This window comes from Podarcis gaigeae (genome assembly GCF_964106915.1).
Source record: "Podarcis gaigeae genome assembly, chromosome: 14".
Taxonomy (NCBI): Eukaryota; Metazoa; Chordata; class Lepidosauria; order Squamata; family Lacertidae; genus Podarcis; species Podarcis gaigeae.
Window position 1 is genome coordinate 18,634,291 of NC_139690.1, and position 12,615 is coordinate 18,646,905.

General features: G+C 45.3%; 1 protein-coding gene across 2 annotated transcripts in view; it reads left to right on the plus strand.

The window, feature by feature from the left end:
- Positions 1-12,113, plus strand: part of MFGE8 (milk fat globule EGF and factor V/VIII domain containing) — a 31,397-nt gene extending 19,284 nt beyond the window's left edge. The window contains exons 7-10 of one of the 2 annotated variants that reach the window (XM_083712760.1): positions 2,148-2,292; positions 6,085-6,269; positions 9,815-9,970; positions 10,416-12,113. In XM_083712760.1, the coding sequence (XP_083568886.1) occupies positions 2,148-2,292; positions 6,085-6,269; positions 9,815-9,970; positions 10,416-10,559 (630 nt within the window). In that variant the 3' untranslated portion in view covers positions 10,560-12,113. Of the gene's footprint in view, positions 1-2,147; positions 2,293-6,066; positions 6,270-9,814; positions 9,971-10,415 lie in introns of both variants that reach the window. The other variant, XM_083712759.1, reaches the window with a different exon arrangement.
- Positions 12,114-12,615: the final 502 nt, after the last annotated feature.

The following is a 12,615-nucleotide window of genomic DNA, read 5'->3' on the forward strand; positions in this document are numbered from 1 at the left end:
TTTAGCATGTGTATTTTACTTACTTTTAGTAAACTTAAAACAGTGGGGTGACTCCCATGCTAGCCATACTCCGAGTAGACCCATTGAAATGAATGGACCTAGGTTAGTAATGCCCTTTTGATTTCAAAAAAGTGCTCTTACCATGACTAGCATCGGATGCATTAGTATCTATGTTAGGCAAAATTGCACACAAAAAATGGCCTGGGTTCATAAGCTGGACTGTAGGAGGGCCTCCCGAGATGGGCAGTGTATTGTACAAATGCCTTGCTTAGAAAGAAACGGGCTTCCTCTCTGCCACAGGCCCTCTTTTCCATTGAAGCGCACCGCCTTTTGCTACAAAACAGGAACAGTTTTGAGCACAGCATACATTTTTAGTTGCAATTGTAGAAGAATCCACTGTGATTGAAACATATCGGAGCTTGTCAAATGGTGTTGCAAGGAATCTTAAGAGCTGCAGGAGATTTTCCACGAGGACTTAAAAATTGCCTTTTGCAAACTAAGGTGGAGAACTGAATTTAAGATTTGAGAAAAAACAAAACAAAAACTGAGACAAACTGAAATTGGCAGGTGTGCCTTGAGGGCTCTCCTGCCCTGCCCTCCCCGTTTCCTTTTGATTGCTGCAATTCCAGCCTCTCCCAACCGTGCAAGAAGAAAGATTTTAGCTCTTCTCAGAGAATACTAATGATGCTTAATTCAGTGTGCTGAGCCTGGTGGGTCCTTACTTGTCCCCATGCAGGTGTTGAGGAGACTATGCTGAATATTTGGAAGTCCAGACGTTCTTTGAGTTTTTCTGCAAGCACCGACAAAGCCCCCCAAGCGTGATAATCAGAAGCACATTGCATAGTAGCCATTCCTCAGACCCACCCTTCCCCACCCCACCCCACCTTAAACGTTTTCTCTTGTCCCAATGGAGGCCTGATAAAGGCACATAAGAGTTGAGTTAGCTTCTGCATGAAAGGAGGGGGAGGGAGTTAGTGTGTGTGGGGTCCTAGCACACGAACAGCCCCCACCTCACCCCAATTAAATAGCTGGTTTAAGCTGTTCTGATGATACTTACAGCAAGTTCGTTTCGTGAGCCAGCAGAACTAGTTGAGTTGGTATCGCACAAGACAACAGAGGTTTAGGACCAGAGTTTTCCTTCTCCTATATATTGGCTCCCTCTGTTATTCCTGCAAGCTCTAAACTCCTCAATAGTAGAAGAACATAGGGAGCTGCTTTAAACTGAATCACACCATTGACACATCTAAAGGTAAAGGACTCATGGACGGTTAAGTCCAGTCAAAGGCGACTATGGGGTTGCAGCGCTCATCTTTCTATCAGGCCAAGGGAGTTGGCATTTGTCCACAGACAGCTTTCCGGGGCATGTGGCCAGCATGACTAAATGCTTCCAGTGCAATGGAACACCGTGATGGAAACCAGAATGCATGGAAATACCGTTTAACTTCCCGTCACAGTGGTACCTATTTATCTACTTGCACTGGCATGCTTTCAAACTGCTAGGTTGGCAGGAGCTGACACAGAGCAACGGGAGCTCATCATGTTGCGGGGATTTGAACTGCTGACCTTATGATCGGCAAGCCCAAGAGGCTCAGTGGTTTAGACCACAGTGTCACCCGCATCCCTTGATACATCTAGCTCTGTATTGTCTGCACCGACTGGCAACACCATCTGCATGTAAGGCCAATGCCACTGAGCTACAGATTTTCTGTTATTATTTCAACTTTCCTCCATTGAGTTCAGGATAGTTTGCATAGATCACCACACGTAAAACTTGCTAGAAGTGAGAGCTGGATTTGAGCTCACGATCTCTGTCAACAAGTGCCAGCGTTCTAACCATTCTGCCATGCTGCCTTTTCGAAATAGCTGCCTAAGAAGATGTCCCCTTTAGAGAGCAGATGTAACTCTAGACCAGGGGTTATCATCCTGGTCCCTACCATCCACTAGTGGGCGCTTCAGGATTCTAGGTGGGGGTTCTATGGCACAAGATGAATCCTCCTTCCATCGAGCACTGGTGGGTGGTAAGGAAATTTTACTATCAAGAAAGATGGTGGGCGGTAGCTATAAAAAGGTTGACTATCCCTGCTCTAGACCATCAACTCTGTTCCTAAGGTCTCATCCTTTCGCCGTTGCCCTCTCTCCTCTGGCAGGTGTACACTGGCAACACCGACTATGAAGACACGGTGACCAACCTCTTCAATCCTCCGGTTACGGCCCAGTACCTCCGCATCTACCCTATGATCTGCCGTAGAGCCTGCACTCTGCGCTTCGAGCTGGTTGGCTGCGAAATGAATGGTAAATGCTTCCCATTGGTCTAAGGCCACTGGCACCGTACGTTTAAAGCACTGCAATGGCTTCCCCCAAAGGATTCTGGGAACCAGGAGTGGTTTAACAGCCAGTCCCAGGGAATTATGGGAATCGTTTCTCTGTGAGGGGAATAGGGGTCTCCAAATAAATCAGCACCCACAACAAACCACAGCTCCCAAAATTCTTTGAGGGAAGCTGTGACTGTTTTGAGTAGTTACATAGTACTTTAAACGCATGGTGCGAATGTGGCCTAAATGTCTTTGGTGGTGGTGGACTTTCTTGCATGGATAATCAGAGGGCAGCAGCACCCTGGAGAATTTGACTTCACCATCCTTGCCCGCATGTTGGAATTCTTTTTCCTTAATCTGGTTTGGGTAAGCCAAAATGTCAATGTAGGTCTAGGGATGGGGGTATAGGTCAATGTTGGTTTCTCTCAGTTTCTCATTTTTCCAGTTCTGAGTTCAGTTCTCCACATTTGCACATCACTTTGTGAACTTTGTTTTTTTTTAAAAATAAAAGGTCCTCATGAAAATTCATTGGCTTTTCATTGTGAATTTCCCCCAATATGTACATTTTTGCAAAGCCATCTCTTCTAGTACAATGCATTTTGGTATGTTATTTTCACTAATATATTTTCACCCTTTACCCTGACATATATATGTTTTGCTACGTTACTTGGCTGTGGAGAACTGCATTTCAAAAACTGGAAAAATGCAAACTTTCCAAGGATAGCTGTATGTTTGGTTTGCATGTTGCTTTGGAAAAGGCAAACCAGGTGTGTTCACATTAAAATGTGAACCGAATTGAATTTCACCCCCATCCCCATAGCAGGTCACCCAAATTGCCCTGGGGGAATTCTGCAAGGTTGAAGCGGTTGCCTTTGCTGACCTCTAATTTCCAAAATCTGTTGGCACTTAACTGTGAAAACTGGGACTCTCAGATTGGCCACTTGGGTACTGTGGATAATTGCCAGCGCTGTCTGCTCTGTAAAGAAACATTTAACATTTCTGTGCAGAGGCAGCCCAGATTTTGCACTAAAAAGGGCCGAATTTTGCTACCTGTTTTTGCATGATTTCTTCTTGTTTGCATCATATTTTTAATCTGGCTTTGTTTGGGCCACGGACAGGGGAACTGAGAATTTTTCTTCAAGCTGCTGGGAAGCTAAGAAAAGACTAGACTTGATACGCAGTCCTCACTTCTGAACTTTAAATATGCATCTGCCTGGCAGGGGTTTGATGCATTGCTCTGCCTCCTCTTCTTTATGGGACAAGCTCTCTGGGATAGCTGTTGGTAGAGCATGAGACTTTTAATCTCAGGGTTGTGGGTTTGAGTCCCGTGTTGAGCAAAAATATTCTTGCATTGCAGGGGGTTGGACCAGATGATCCTTGTGGTCCCTTCCAACCACAGGAATCTCAACCATTGGGCTTTGCTCAAAATAGTCATTTCCAGTTTGATCTTGGAAGCGGCCCCTTGGTGAGGACTGGCCTGGTAGGACTAGGCTTTCTTTGGCTTCCCTAACAGTGATGGAGTCCAGGTTGTTGGGTCCTGTTGTCCGCCTCCCTATTGCAGTGGTGCTGTCAGGGCAGGACTTATGGGCAAACGCCTGGGGTTCCCACAATAGAATGAGCAGGTGGGCTCCCCAATCCAGGAGGGTTGGCTTATCTAGGGATGCCATACGTCCAGGAATTGGACTGTCAAAATGGCATCTGGGTGGATTTTTACCAAGTCTGCAAAATGTCCTGGAAAACCCGGATGTATGAGATTACGCTAGTAGGACAGCAAGAAGTTCTGTAAGGAGGACTATTTGAAATATTGCAAGAAAGACTATGAGGAGAATTGTTAGTTAATGATAATTAAGAGTAATAGAGAAATTAAGAAATGCAGAATAAGTGAGAAAGAATGGTAAATCATCAGAGGTGTTGACGGAAGCCTAAAATATTGTATAAGAAGTTATGTTAAATGAATGTTGGATATGATATGTTAAAAAAACCCCAATAAAAATGTGTATATATATATATATAAGAAAACCCGGATGTATGGCAACTGGAGCGATTTTTAAAGAAAAATCCCTTTAAAAATGCCCCAAAAGCTCCAAAACTCTTTTTTGGGGGGGCATGTTCCCAGAGAAAGGTCATCAACTTCACCCGCCCTCCAACAACTTTGTTTGGATTTTCACTTTTGGGAATATAGCTTAACGCGTTTCCAGAATAGATGAAGTAACGCATATTAGCATTTTCAAGTGGCAGGCGGAAGCCCAAAGTCTAAAATGGCTCGACTTGCACCACTGCCCACATCCAGACTTTGGGGCTCTTTCTGTTTCTTCCTCCTCCTCTGCATCCATAATTACAATCGTACCTTGGTTACTGAATGCCTTGGTACTCGTATGTTTCGGTTCCTGAACGATCGAAAACCAGGAGTGTGTGTTCTGGTTTTCAAATGATTTTCAGAAGCTGAACGTCCAGCATGGCTTCCGATTGGCTGCAGGATGATCTTGCAGCCAATCAGAAGCCGTGCCTTGGTTTTTGAATGGTTCCGGGAGTCAAATGGGCTCCCAGAAGGCATTCTGTTCGAAAACCAAGGTACGACTATACAGTGACACCCTCTGGTGGTGCTCAGAATTATAGGCCAACTGACTGTTTTTCCTGCTTCTTACTGTCACAGCTCTGTTGTAGCATTGTAAATTTGCTTGGTGCTTTGCTGAGCAGTGTCACGAAACCCAGACTGGCCCCTGCCCTGAGGACCTTACAGCTGAAATGTTGGTGGAGGGTGACAGAACTCAGTATTGCTCACTGACTGGCAATACCTCTCCTGGGTCTTTCCGAGTCCTTCCTTGACATGCCAGAGATTGAACACGGAACCTTTTGCATGCAATGTAGATGTTCTTAACAATGAGCCACAGCTCTTCCCATCCTCAACATTAACCCATGACTTTAAAAATTATCATTTAATCACAAAACGCCAATTAAATACCTTTGCTCTGAGTATGCATCTCAAATATTTTATCCTACAACAGCATTTGGGTGTGTGTTTTGACTTGAGAAGCGTATCACAGAATTCAGAGAAGTGGGAAATCTGAAGGATAATTATTGAGGAATATCCACTGGTGAAATTGGAATGGAATTACACCATTATTGGGTAAAAACCAGGGTGGCTAACCTTTGATGCTCTAGATATTCCTGGACTGCAGCTCTTATCATTCCCTGACCATTGGGGCAACAGGAGGTGTCATCCAGCAACACTTGAAAGATTACATGTTAGATGCCCAGCTCTTGCACCCTCAAAGTGACATGTAAATATTTGTGGACATCATTGGGATTCCATCTTTTGGGTTGCCTTACCCCTGTCCCCCATGCCTTTGTATTTCCATCTGTGCTTTGGTTTCTTGTTTTTAAAACAGTTTCCAGAAAGCTGCAAGACTTGCTTTTAGTGAGATCCCTAATGGTGGACAAGTTGGTTTGAAGCATCAATCAGCTCTTCGCCACTCCTGATGTTCAGAGCACAGGGATGCAGGTTGCAGAATTCTGCCTTAGAACCTCCCCCAGAATCTTCTCAACACATAGGAATTTCTGTGGCAGGCATGTTTCTACGTGGGGGATCTAGGCCGATGGGTCAGCATGGAAAGTTTTGAAAGCTGCTGCTTTGGGCAAAATGTGTTTGTGTGTTTCTGTCTGTCTGATGGTGCTTAATTTTGTTTTCTTTGGAGCATCTGTTGCTTCCGGTCTCTTCCCTTTCACTGTGTCTGTGTAAACCGTTGTGTTACAGTGTATTTCAACATGGCAGGTTGCTCGGAGCCGCTGGGCATGAAATCCCACTTCATCAGCGACCAGCAGATCACAGCCTCCAGCGTTTACAAGACATGGGGCATCGACGCATTCACTTGGCACCCGCACTATGCCCGCCTTGACAGGACGGGCAAGACCAACGCCTGGGCTGCCCACCGCAACAAACAGGACGAGTGGCTTCAGGTAAGGCCTTGCCGCTCCTATGCAGGAAGGAGGGGCGGAAGGGCAGTGCAAGGGTGAAGACTGGGCACTTGAATGTGTGGCATAAGAGGAGCCTTCAGATGGCCCATCTAGCTCATCACTCTGCCCTCACAGTGGCCGACCGGATTCCTGAAACAAACTTGGAAGCTGGGAATGAGCACAACAGTATCCTGCTCACCTGTGATTCCCAGCACCTTATATTCAGTGCCTGGAATATGACCATCATGGCTAGTAACCATTGATAGACTTGTCCTCCATGAATTTGTCCAATCCTCTTTTAAAGTCATCTATTTGGATGACGATCATTGCTTCCTGCAGCAGTGAGTTGCAGTTTAACTATGCCACATGAAGAAGTACTGTCTGAAGAATTACACACCCACACACACACACACACACACCCACACACACCCACATCCCTTTATTGCGGTCCATAAACCCAAAATACACAGTACAGCAATGGTTATATATCAACCGTTATTGAGGTGTAAGAATGGCCTTTCAAGTCTACAAAGGTGCTCTAGCCCATACATACTGGTTTCTAATTCTTACTGCCTCTGGGAATTTTTTTGCTACGGCTAGTGTAATGGCATCAGTCTTATCCTTGAGGAGAACCTCAGCATAAAAGGAGTCAGCCGTTGTAGGTTGTTCTGTTAATATTGGTTTGATTAGATGCTTTCTAATCTGTTTATACAAACAAGAGTTTAGTAAAACGTGTTTCATACATTCAACATCCTGGGCACATGGGCACAGCCTGTCTCGGTATGGGAGGCCAGCTAATTGAAGAATTCCTTTCCTTTTATTTATTTATTTACGGCCATAGGCCCATACAGGTAAAAACGACACATAAATAACAACTTGTGCACGTGGGGAAAAAAAACAGCCGCTAAAACACCACTATAACAATAAAATACTATAAGATAGAATGGCATACTACGCCTTAATTAGCTTGTAGTGCTCCTTGGCGTCGACCTTTCCTTTTACTTGTTCTGAATCTCCTGCTGGTGCTCACGGTAGGCAAAGGGCCCAGATCCAAGTAGTTTTACCTTTGCCCTGCTGGCTCCCCCCCCGGAAGACCCACAGTTTAGTCCTAAATTTTGCTGTTTTGTTTTCTAATTTTCATGTTTGTATTCTGCATTTTATTTTGTGACCTGCCCTGAGATCTTACAATGAAGGGCGGCATATAAATCTAATCAACAAATAAATGAAAATAAAATGGCAAATGGCAGAAAACCTGACTGCTGTTTGCTCTGAATCAACGTTTTCCTGGGGAAAATCAGCAGAGTAAATGCATAAGCCAAGAGTCTCCAAAGTAGTTCCTTTTTATCAGCCCTGAACCTCCCACTGAATCTGCTACGAGGGGAGAAAAACATCTCTCTATCCATTCTTTCCATGCCAGCCATAATTTCATAAACATAGCATGCCACCTCCTCCTCCACCTTTTCCTCTCAGTGAAACGGTCCCAAATGCCGCAACCTTGCCTCCATGCCCTTGATCATTTGGTTTCCCCCTTTTCTGAACTTCCCCAAACCTTTCAGTATCCCTTTTTGAGGTGAGGCAGCCAGAACTGAACACAAAATTCCAAATGCGGTTGGCACCATTTAAGGTGACCTTTTATAAGGGGGCATAGGGGGCTTGGAATTTGTGCCCTAAACTTCTCCCAGCAGCTGTTCACATCCTTATTGTGTGGTGGAGATTCACAAGGGCAGAGGACCATTCCAGACTGCCGTTATTCTGCAGGGGTCTGCATGTGTTCATTGCCATACCGACAAATTTAGGTTCTGCACTGAAAGTCAATGTGGGACTTTTGCACAACAAACCTGTTTATTATCTCCCCATTCACCACCAAAATCGATTTTTTGTATGTGATGTGGATGGGAAAATGTGCAGTAATTTATGTTTGCTTGATGTTAGCATTATCAACCCCCCTGCAAACAAATTGAAGGAATCCTCAATAAACAGTGGATATTGCACAACCTCCCTACAAACTTTGCTGCATTCAAATTGGGTTGGAGGCTCCATAAACAGTTTGCCTGGAAGTGACCTTAATCCATAAAAAAGCAAGTGAGTTAATGGTAATCCAACCTCTTTCTTTTTCACTTCAAAAAAATAAAATTGCTGCGAGCCAGGATTATTCGTTTCCAGAAGTAACTTATCTCAAAACGGGAAACAATTTAGACTCAAGTGCTTCTATACACACCCTGCTCCAAAGGTTGTTATCTTCTCTTGCTTCCACCCTCCTCGACCCATTTAGTCAGAGGCCAATGTGTAGCTGCCTGTATCTTGTCTGTAGCTGATCCTTGCTACTAGTGATGTTGATTATTTTCACATCCCTAGTAGCACATATCCCAGTGCTCTCAATGAAAATTAGGGGCGGAAGTTCCCGTTTTTCTGGCAAGAAACTCTCCCTAAACAGACATCTAAAAACTAACACGGGGATAATCCACACTTACCTTTTGCCCTGCACTTTCTAGAGACAGGTCTGAGTGCTTTACCCCAGCGCTTTCCCCAGGAAAATCTGCTGTCTTAACACTGACTCAGAACAAACAGCAATTTTGGTTTTCCGTGGATAGCAGTTTGCTCCGATCAGCAGCGAAGACCAGGTTTTTGCAGGGAAGGCAGAGTCAAAGGGGGGGGGGGAGCGCTTAGATATATGGTGCTTTAAAACGTGTAACTGTGCCAGGAATGTGGTGTGGGAATGTTATATAACCCTTTGTGGGAAAGTTGTGGATAGTTGGAGATGATATATTGATTAAATGTTATTCTTCCTTACTCATGCTTGTGAGTTAGTAGCAGAGTACATTCCCCAGTATATTGCAGGAAGCTAGTTGCAGATTCGTTTGAATATCTTTAGTTAAGTAATCCAATCTGGCATGCCCAGTTTAGAGTATATTCCTGGTAAGACCCCTTTGATTCCCCCAAAAACGAATAAAGACACAAGAGTCTTCCTTATAAGTAATTAAAAGTTTACTCACATTCAGTTCACAGTATGATCCTGAAGGCAGGCTTTAGCTTGTAGTTACAGAAGTGAGTTTGAGTTCATCCCATATGGGAATGAGCCCATGTGTTGCTGGCTGAGAGCCAGCAGACAGCAAAATACACCAGTATCAGAAGAGAGCAGCAAAAGAGGAGGATGGCTGAGTGACTGGCCCTTTTACAGGGTCTCAAAGGGTTACGCCCATCTATCTAGTCACACACTGAGGATGCTCCAGACCAGGTGGGACAGGAAGTCCTCCTGCCTGGAGTAACATCCCCCTGTGTGTCCACTCTGGGCAAACAGGAAGTGTTTTATTTTACTGCTACAGTGATGTCACATCCCACACATGGCACAAAAGGAAGTCTGGATGAGCCCTCAGTTGTATGCAAACTTGCCCCCAGGTTTGGATGCTTTTCCTGCAAATCTTCTGAGTCTTAATAGAACTTGTGTGTTGGGGTTAAAAGGTTTCCAGGGAACGTGGCCTCAACTGAGTCTGGGCCCCTCATTTCTTCTTCATCTTCACAAATTAAACGCCATCCTTGTTTCCCTACAGATTGATCTTGGGGCTGAGAAGAAGGTGACCGGGATCATTACACAAGGAGCTCGTGACTTTGGGCACATTCAGTATGTTGCTGCCTACAAAGTGGCCTATAGTGATGATGGGAAGTCCTGGACTCTTTACAAGGATAGCAGGACAAACGCCACCAAGGTAGGCTTGGGGAATTTTGCTTCCTCTGTAATTGAGAAACCACTCCCATGCTCAATGAGGAATAGGAGAGAAATTCAATTCAGTTTGCATTTAAGGCCAAATCTTATCAAATCTGCGCTCTCCAGAACAAGATGAGAACCTAAAAAACACCCTTCAATATCTGCACTTATCCGAAATTTGCGACGCACTTCCCCGACATTTTTCAGGGCTTAAAAATGAATACTTTAGTGAAAATAAACACAGAATGCAGCATTATATCAGGAGAAATTGCTTGCAACAAAGGGTACATTAGCCAAGTGTGTGTGTATTAAAAGAGAAATTCACACTAAAATGCTGAAGGATCAAGAAAGGGTAACCCTTGCTTACAGCCCTGTGAGGTCGGCCGGCCTCCTTCCTTCCCGCTCTTGTGTTTTCTAACCGTACTTCTTTCTCCTCACCGGCACAGATATTCCAAGGCAACTATGACAACAACTCGCACAAGAAGAATGTGTTTGACGTTCCCTTCTACACCCGCTTTGTGCGCATCCTCCCCGAATCCTGGCACAACCGCATCACCTTGAGAGTGGAGCTTCTGGGCTGTGATGAGTAGCCCCCTCACCCCTGACCATGGAGGCCGTGAAGCAGAGAGCCAGACTGACTTCCCCACCCACTTTGTCTCCTGCCCCCTGCATCCCTCGGACCTGTGGCGCTTTCTGTTCCCAAATCCACTACTCCTAGTTCCAATTTATAAAAAATCCTATGCCCTGTGTCAGGCACTGGGAACACCATTTTTTGTAGAGCCAGCAGCTATCAGGGTCCGGGGGCCTTGTTACATCCTTGACCCTCTGCTTGTCTTCTATCTCCTCCTCACTTTTTGCTTTCAAAGAATGATTGACAAGCTGGCTCCTTCAGGGATTGGCTTACTTTGTTTGCATCACCACGGCCCCCTCTTGCGGGTCCCTTGCACTGCACTTTAAGAGCCACTGTTGAGCGTCTGGGCTCTTGCTTTTCTAAGCCCTACCCCATGCATGGTTGATTCCCTCCTGGCGACATCGTCGCGCACACAAACCAGTTCAAGCAGTCCTTGTCCTCTCCAGAGAGCCCTGGAAACTGTGGTTCAAGGTGTGGGGCGACTGTAACGGAAAATGCTTAACAGCCTCCAGGAGCCACATTTCCCAGGATTCTTTGGAGGAAACAATGGCTGGTCTAAGACACAAGTTTAATAGCCTAGGTACGATGTAGGTCACAGGCAGTGTTGTATATATACTCCCTTGGATTATCATTATTTTTCAAAACATGATCAGAACTTCAGACCAAAAAAACCCAGGGTTTCAAAGTTCTAAGTTTTTGCAAGATAAGTTGAAGTTTAGCGTAATTTATTCTGCTTTCACAAGTCACAGAGAAGCCCATAATGCCCCTACTTCCTGGAAACAGAGGTCTCTGCTCCTCTCGGCTCCTCACATGTAACCACGCGGTTGCCCACACTTTTCCAAGTTCATTTTCAAAGCCATGAGGACTATCAGCTTGCTTTTGCTCCTCCGGCAATGGAAGTCACTGCATGAAATCCACATAGCCCTGCTCCCAGTTTACCTGTTCCCTTGATAAACTTCTCAGGATGCTAAAAGATTGGAGACTGGGTGAACTCACGGATTTGTAAAGTATTCCTTAAACTTTGCTGGGGCTGTTTTGGCAGTAGTCTAACCTTCCCCCAACCCTCCACTTTTTGCATACTGAAAAAGACACTGCACTGTTGTTGCTGTTGTTTGTTAAACCCACTAGGCCCCTCTCCTTGCGACTAATGCAACAGCTTCCCCTAATTGCTTCTCTCTTTTGGAGACCACGCTTGGCAGAGGCCCTGTGAAGAAGCGAGGCTCTAAGAAGCTGTGTCAAGGAAGGAAGGACAGTGTTTTAAAATGAAAACAAATGTGGAATGTCCCTTTTGGAAGGGGTCTGTGTGGTGGCGGTTGGGGGAACACATGGCTTTCGGTAAGACAAACCTAATAAGAGGGGCTTCAAGTAGGGCCACCGTCTGGGATCTGGAAGCAATTAACCCAGAGCACAGTTTTTTTTAAGCCATAGGAAATTCTGAGGGTATCCGCTATGGCTTCTCAGCAAGACACAGTCCCTAAGTAAAGACTCTCAGTATTAAAACAAACTTTAAGAACGCTTGCTTTTTGATGTCTCTTTCAAGGCATGGAATCCCAGGCAGAACCAATGGATGGGGGAGAGGGAGGTGGAGTTTGGGGTGAGAGATAATACTGTAAGTTCCTGGCTTACTGTACAGATGAAAGAGATGGACAATGAAAGTTGTCTTCTGGTGGCCAATGCTATTAAGTCAGCAGTGGAGAACCTTGGCCCTGGGAGCCCGAATAGGCCCCTCCAAGCCTTTCTGTCTGGCTCGTGAGAAACCCCCACATCAAGCCCCTCACCGGCCCTGTTCTCCCTCCTCACGTATATTTGCCTGGCTGGAAAATGTCCTTGCACTTGGATGATGCTTCTTTCCTAGTGGGAGGAGGGTGAGAAGTGTATGAATGTGTGTAGAAAGTAGCCCAGGTGCTCTAATACACAGCCTAAGGGCCACACGGAGTCCTCAAGGCCAATGGACAGGGAGGTCTTCCAGCTTCATGCTTCTGGTGCTATATTAGTGCAAGCATAACGACATCCAG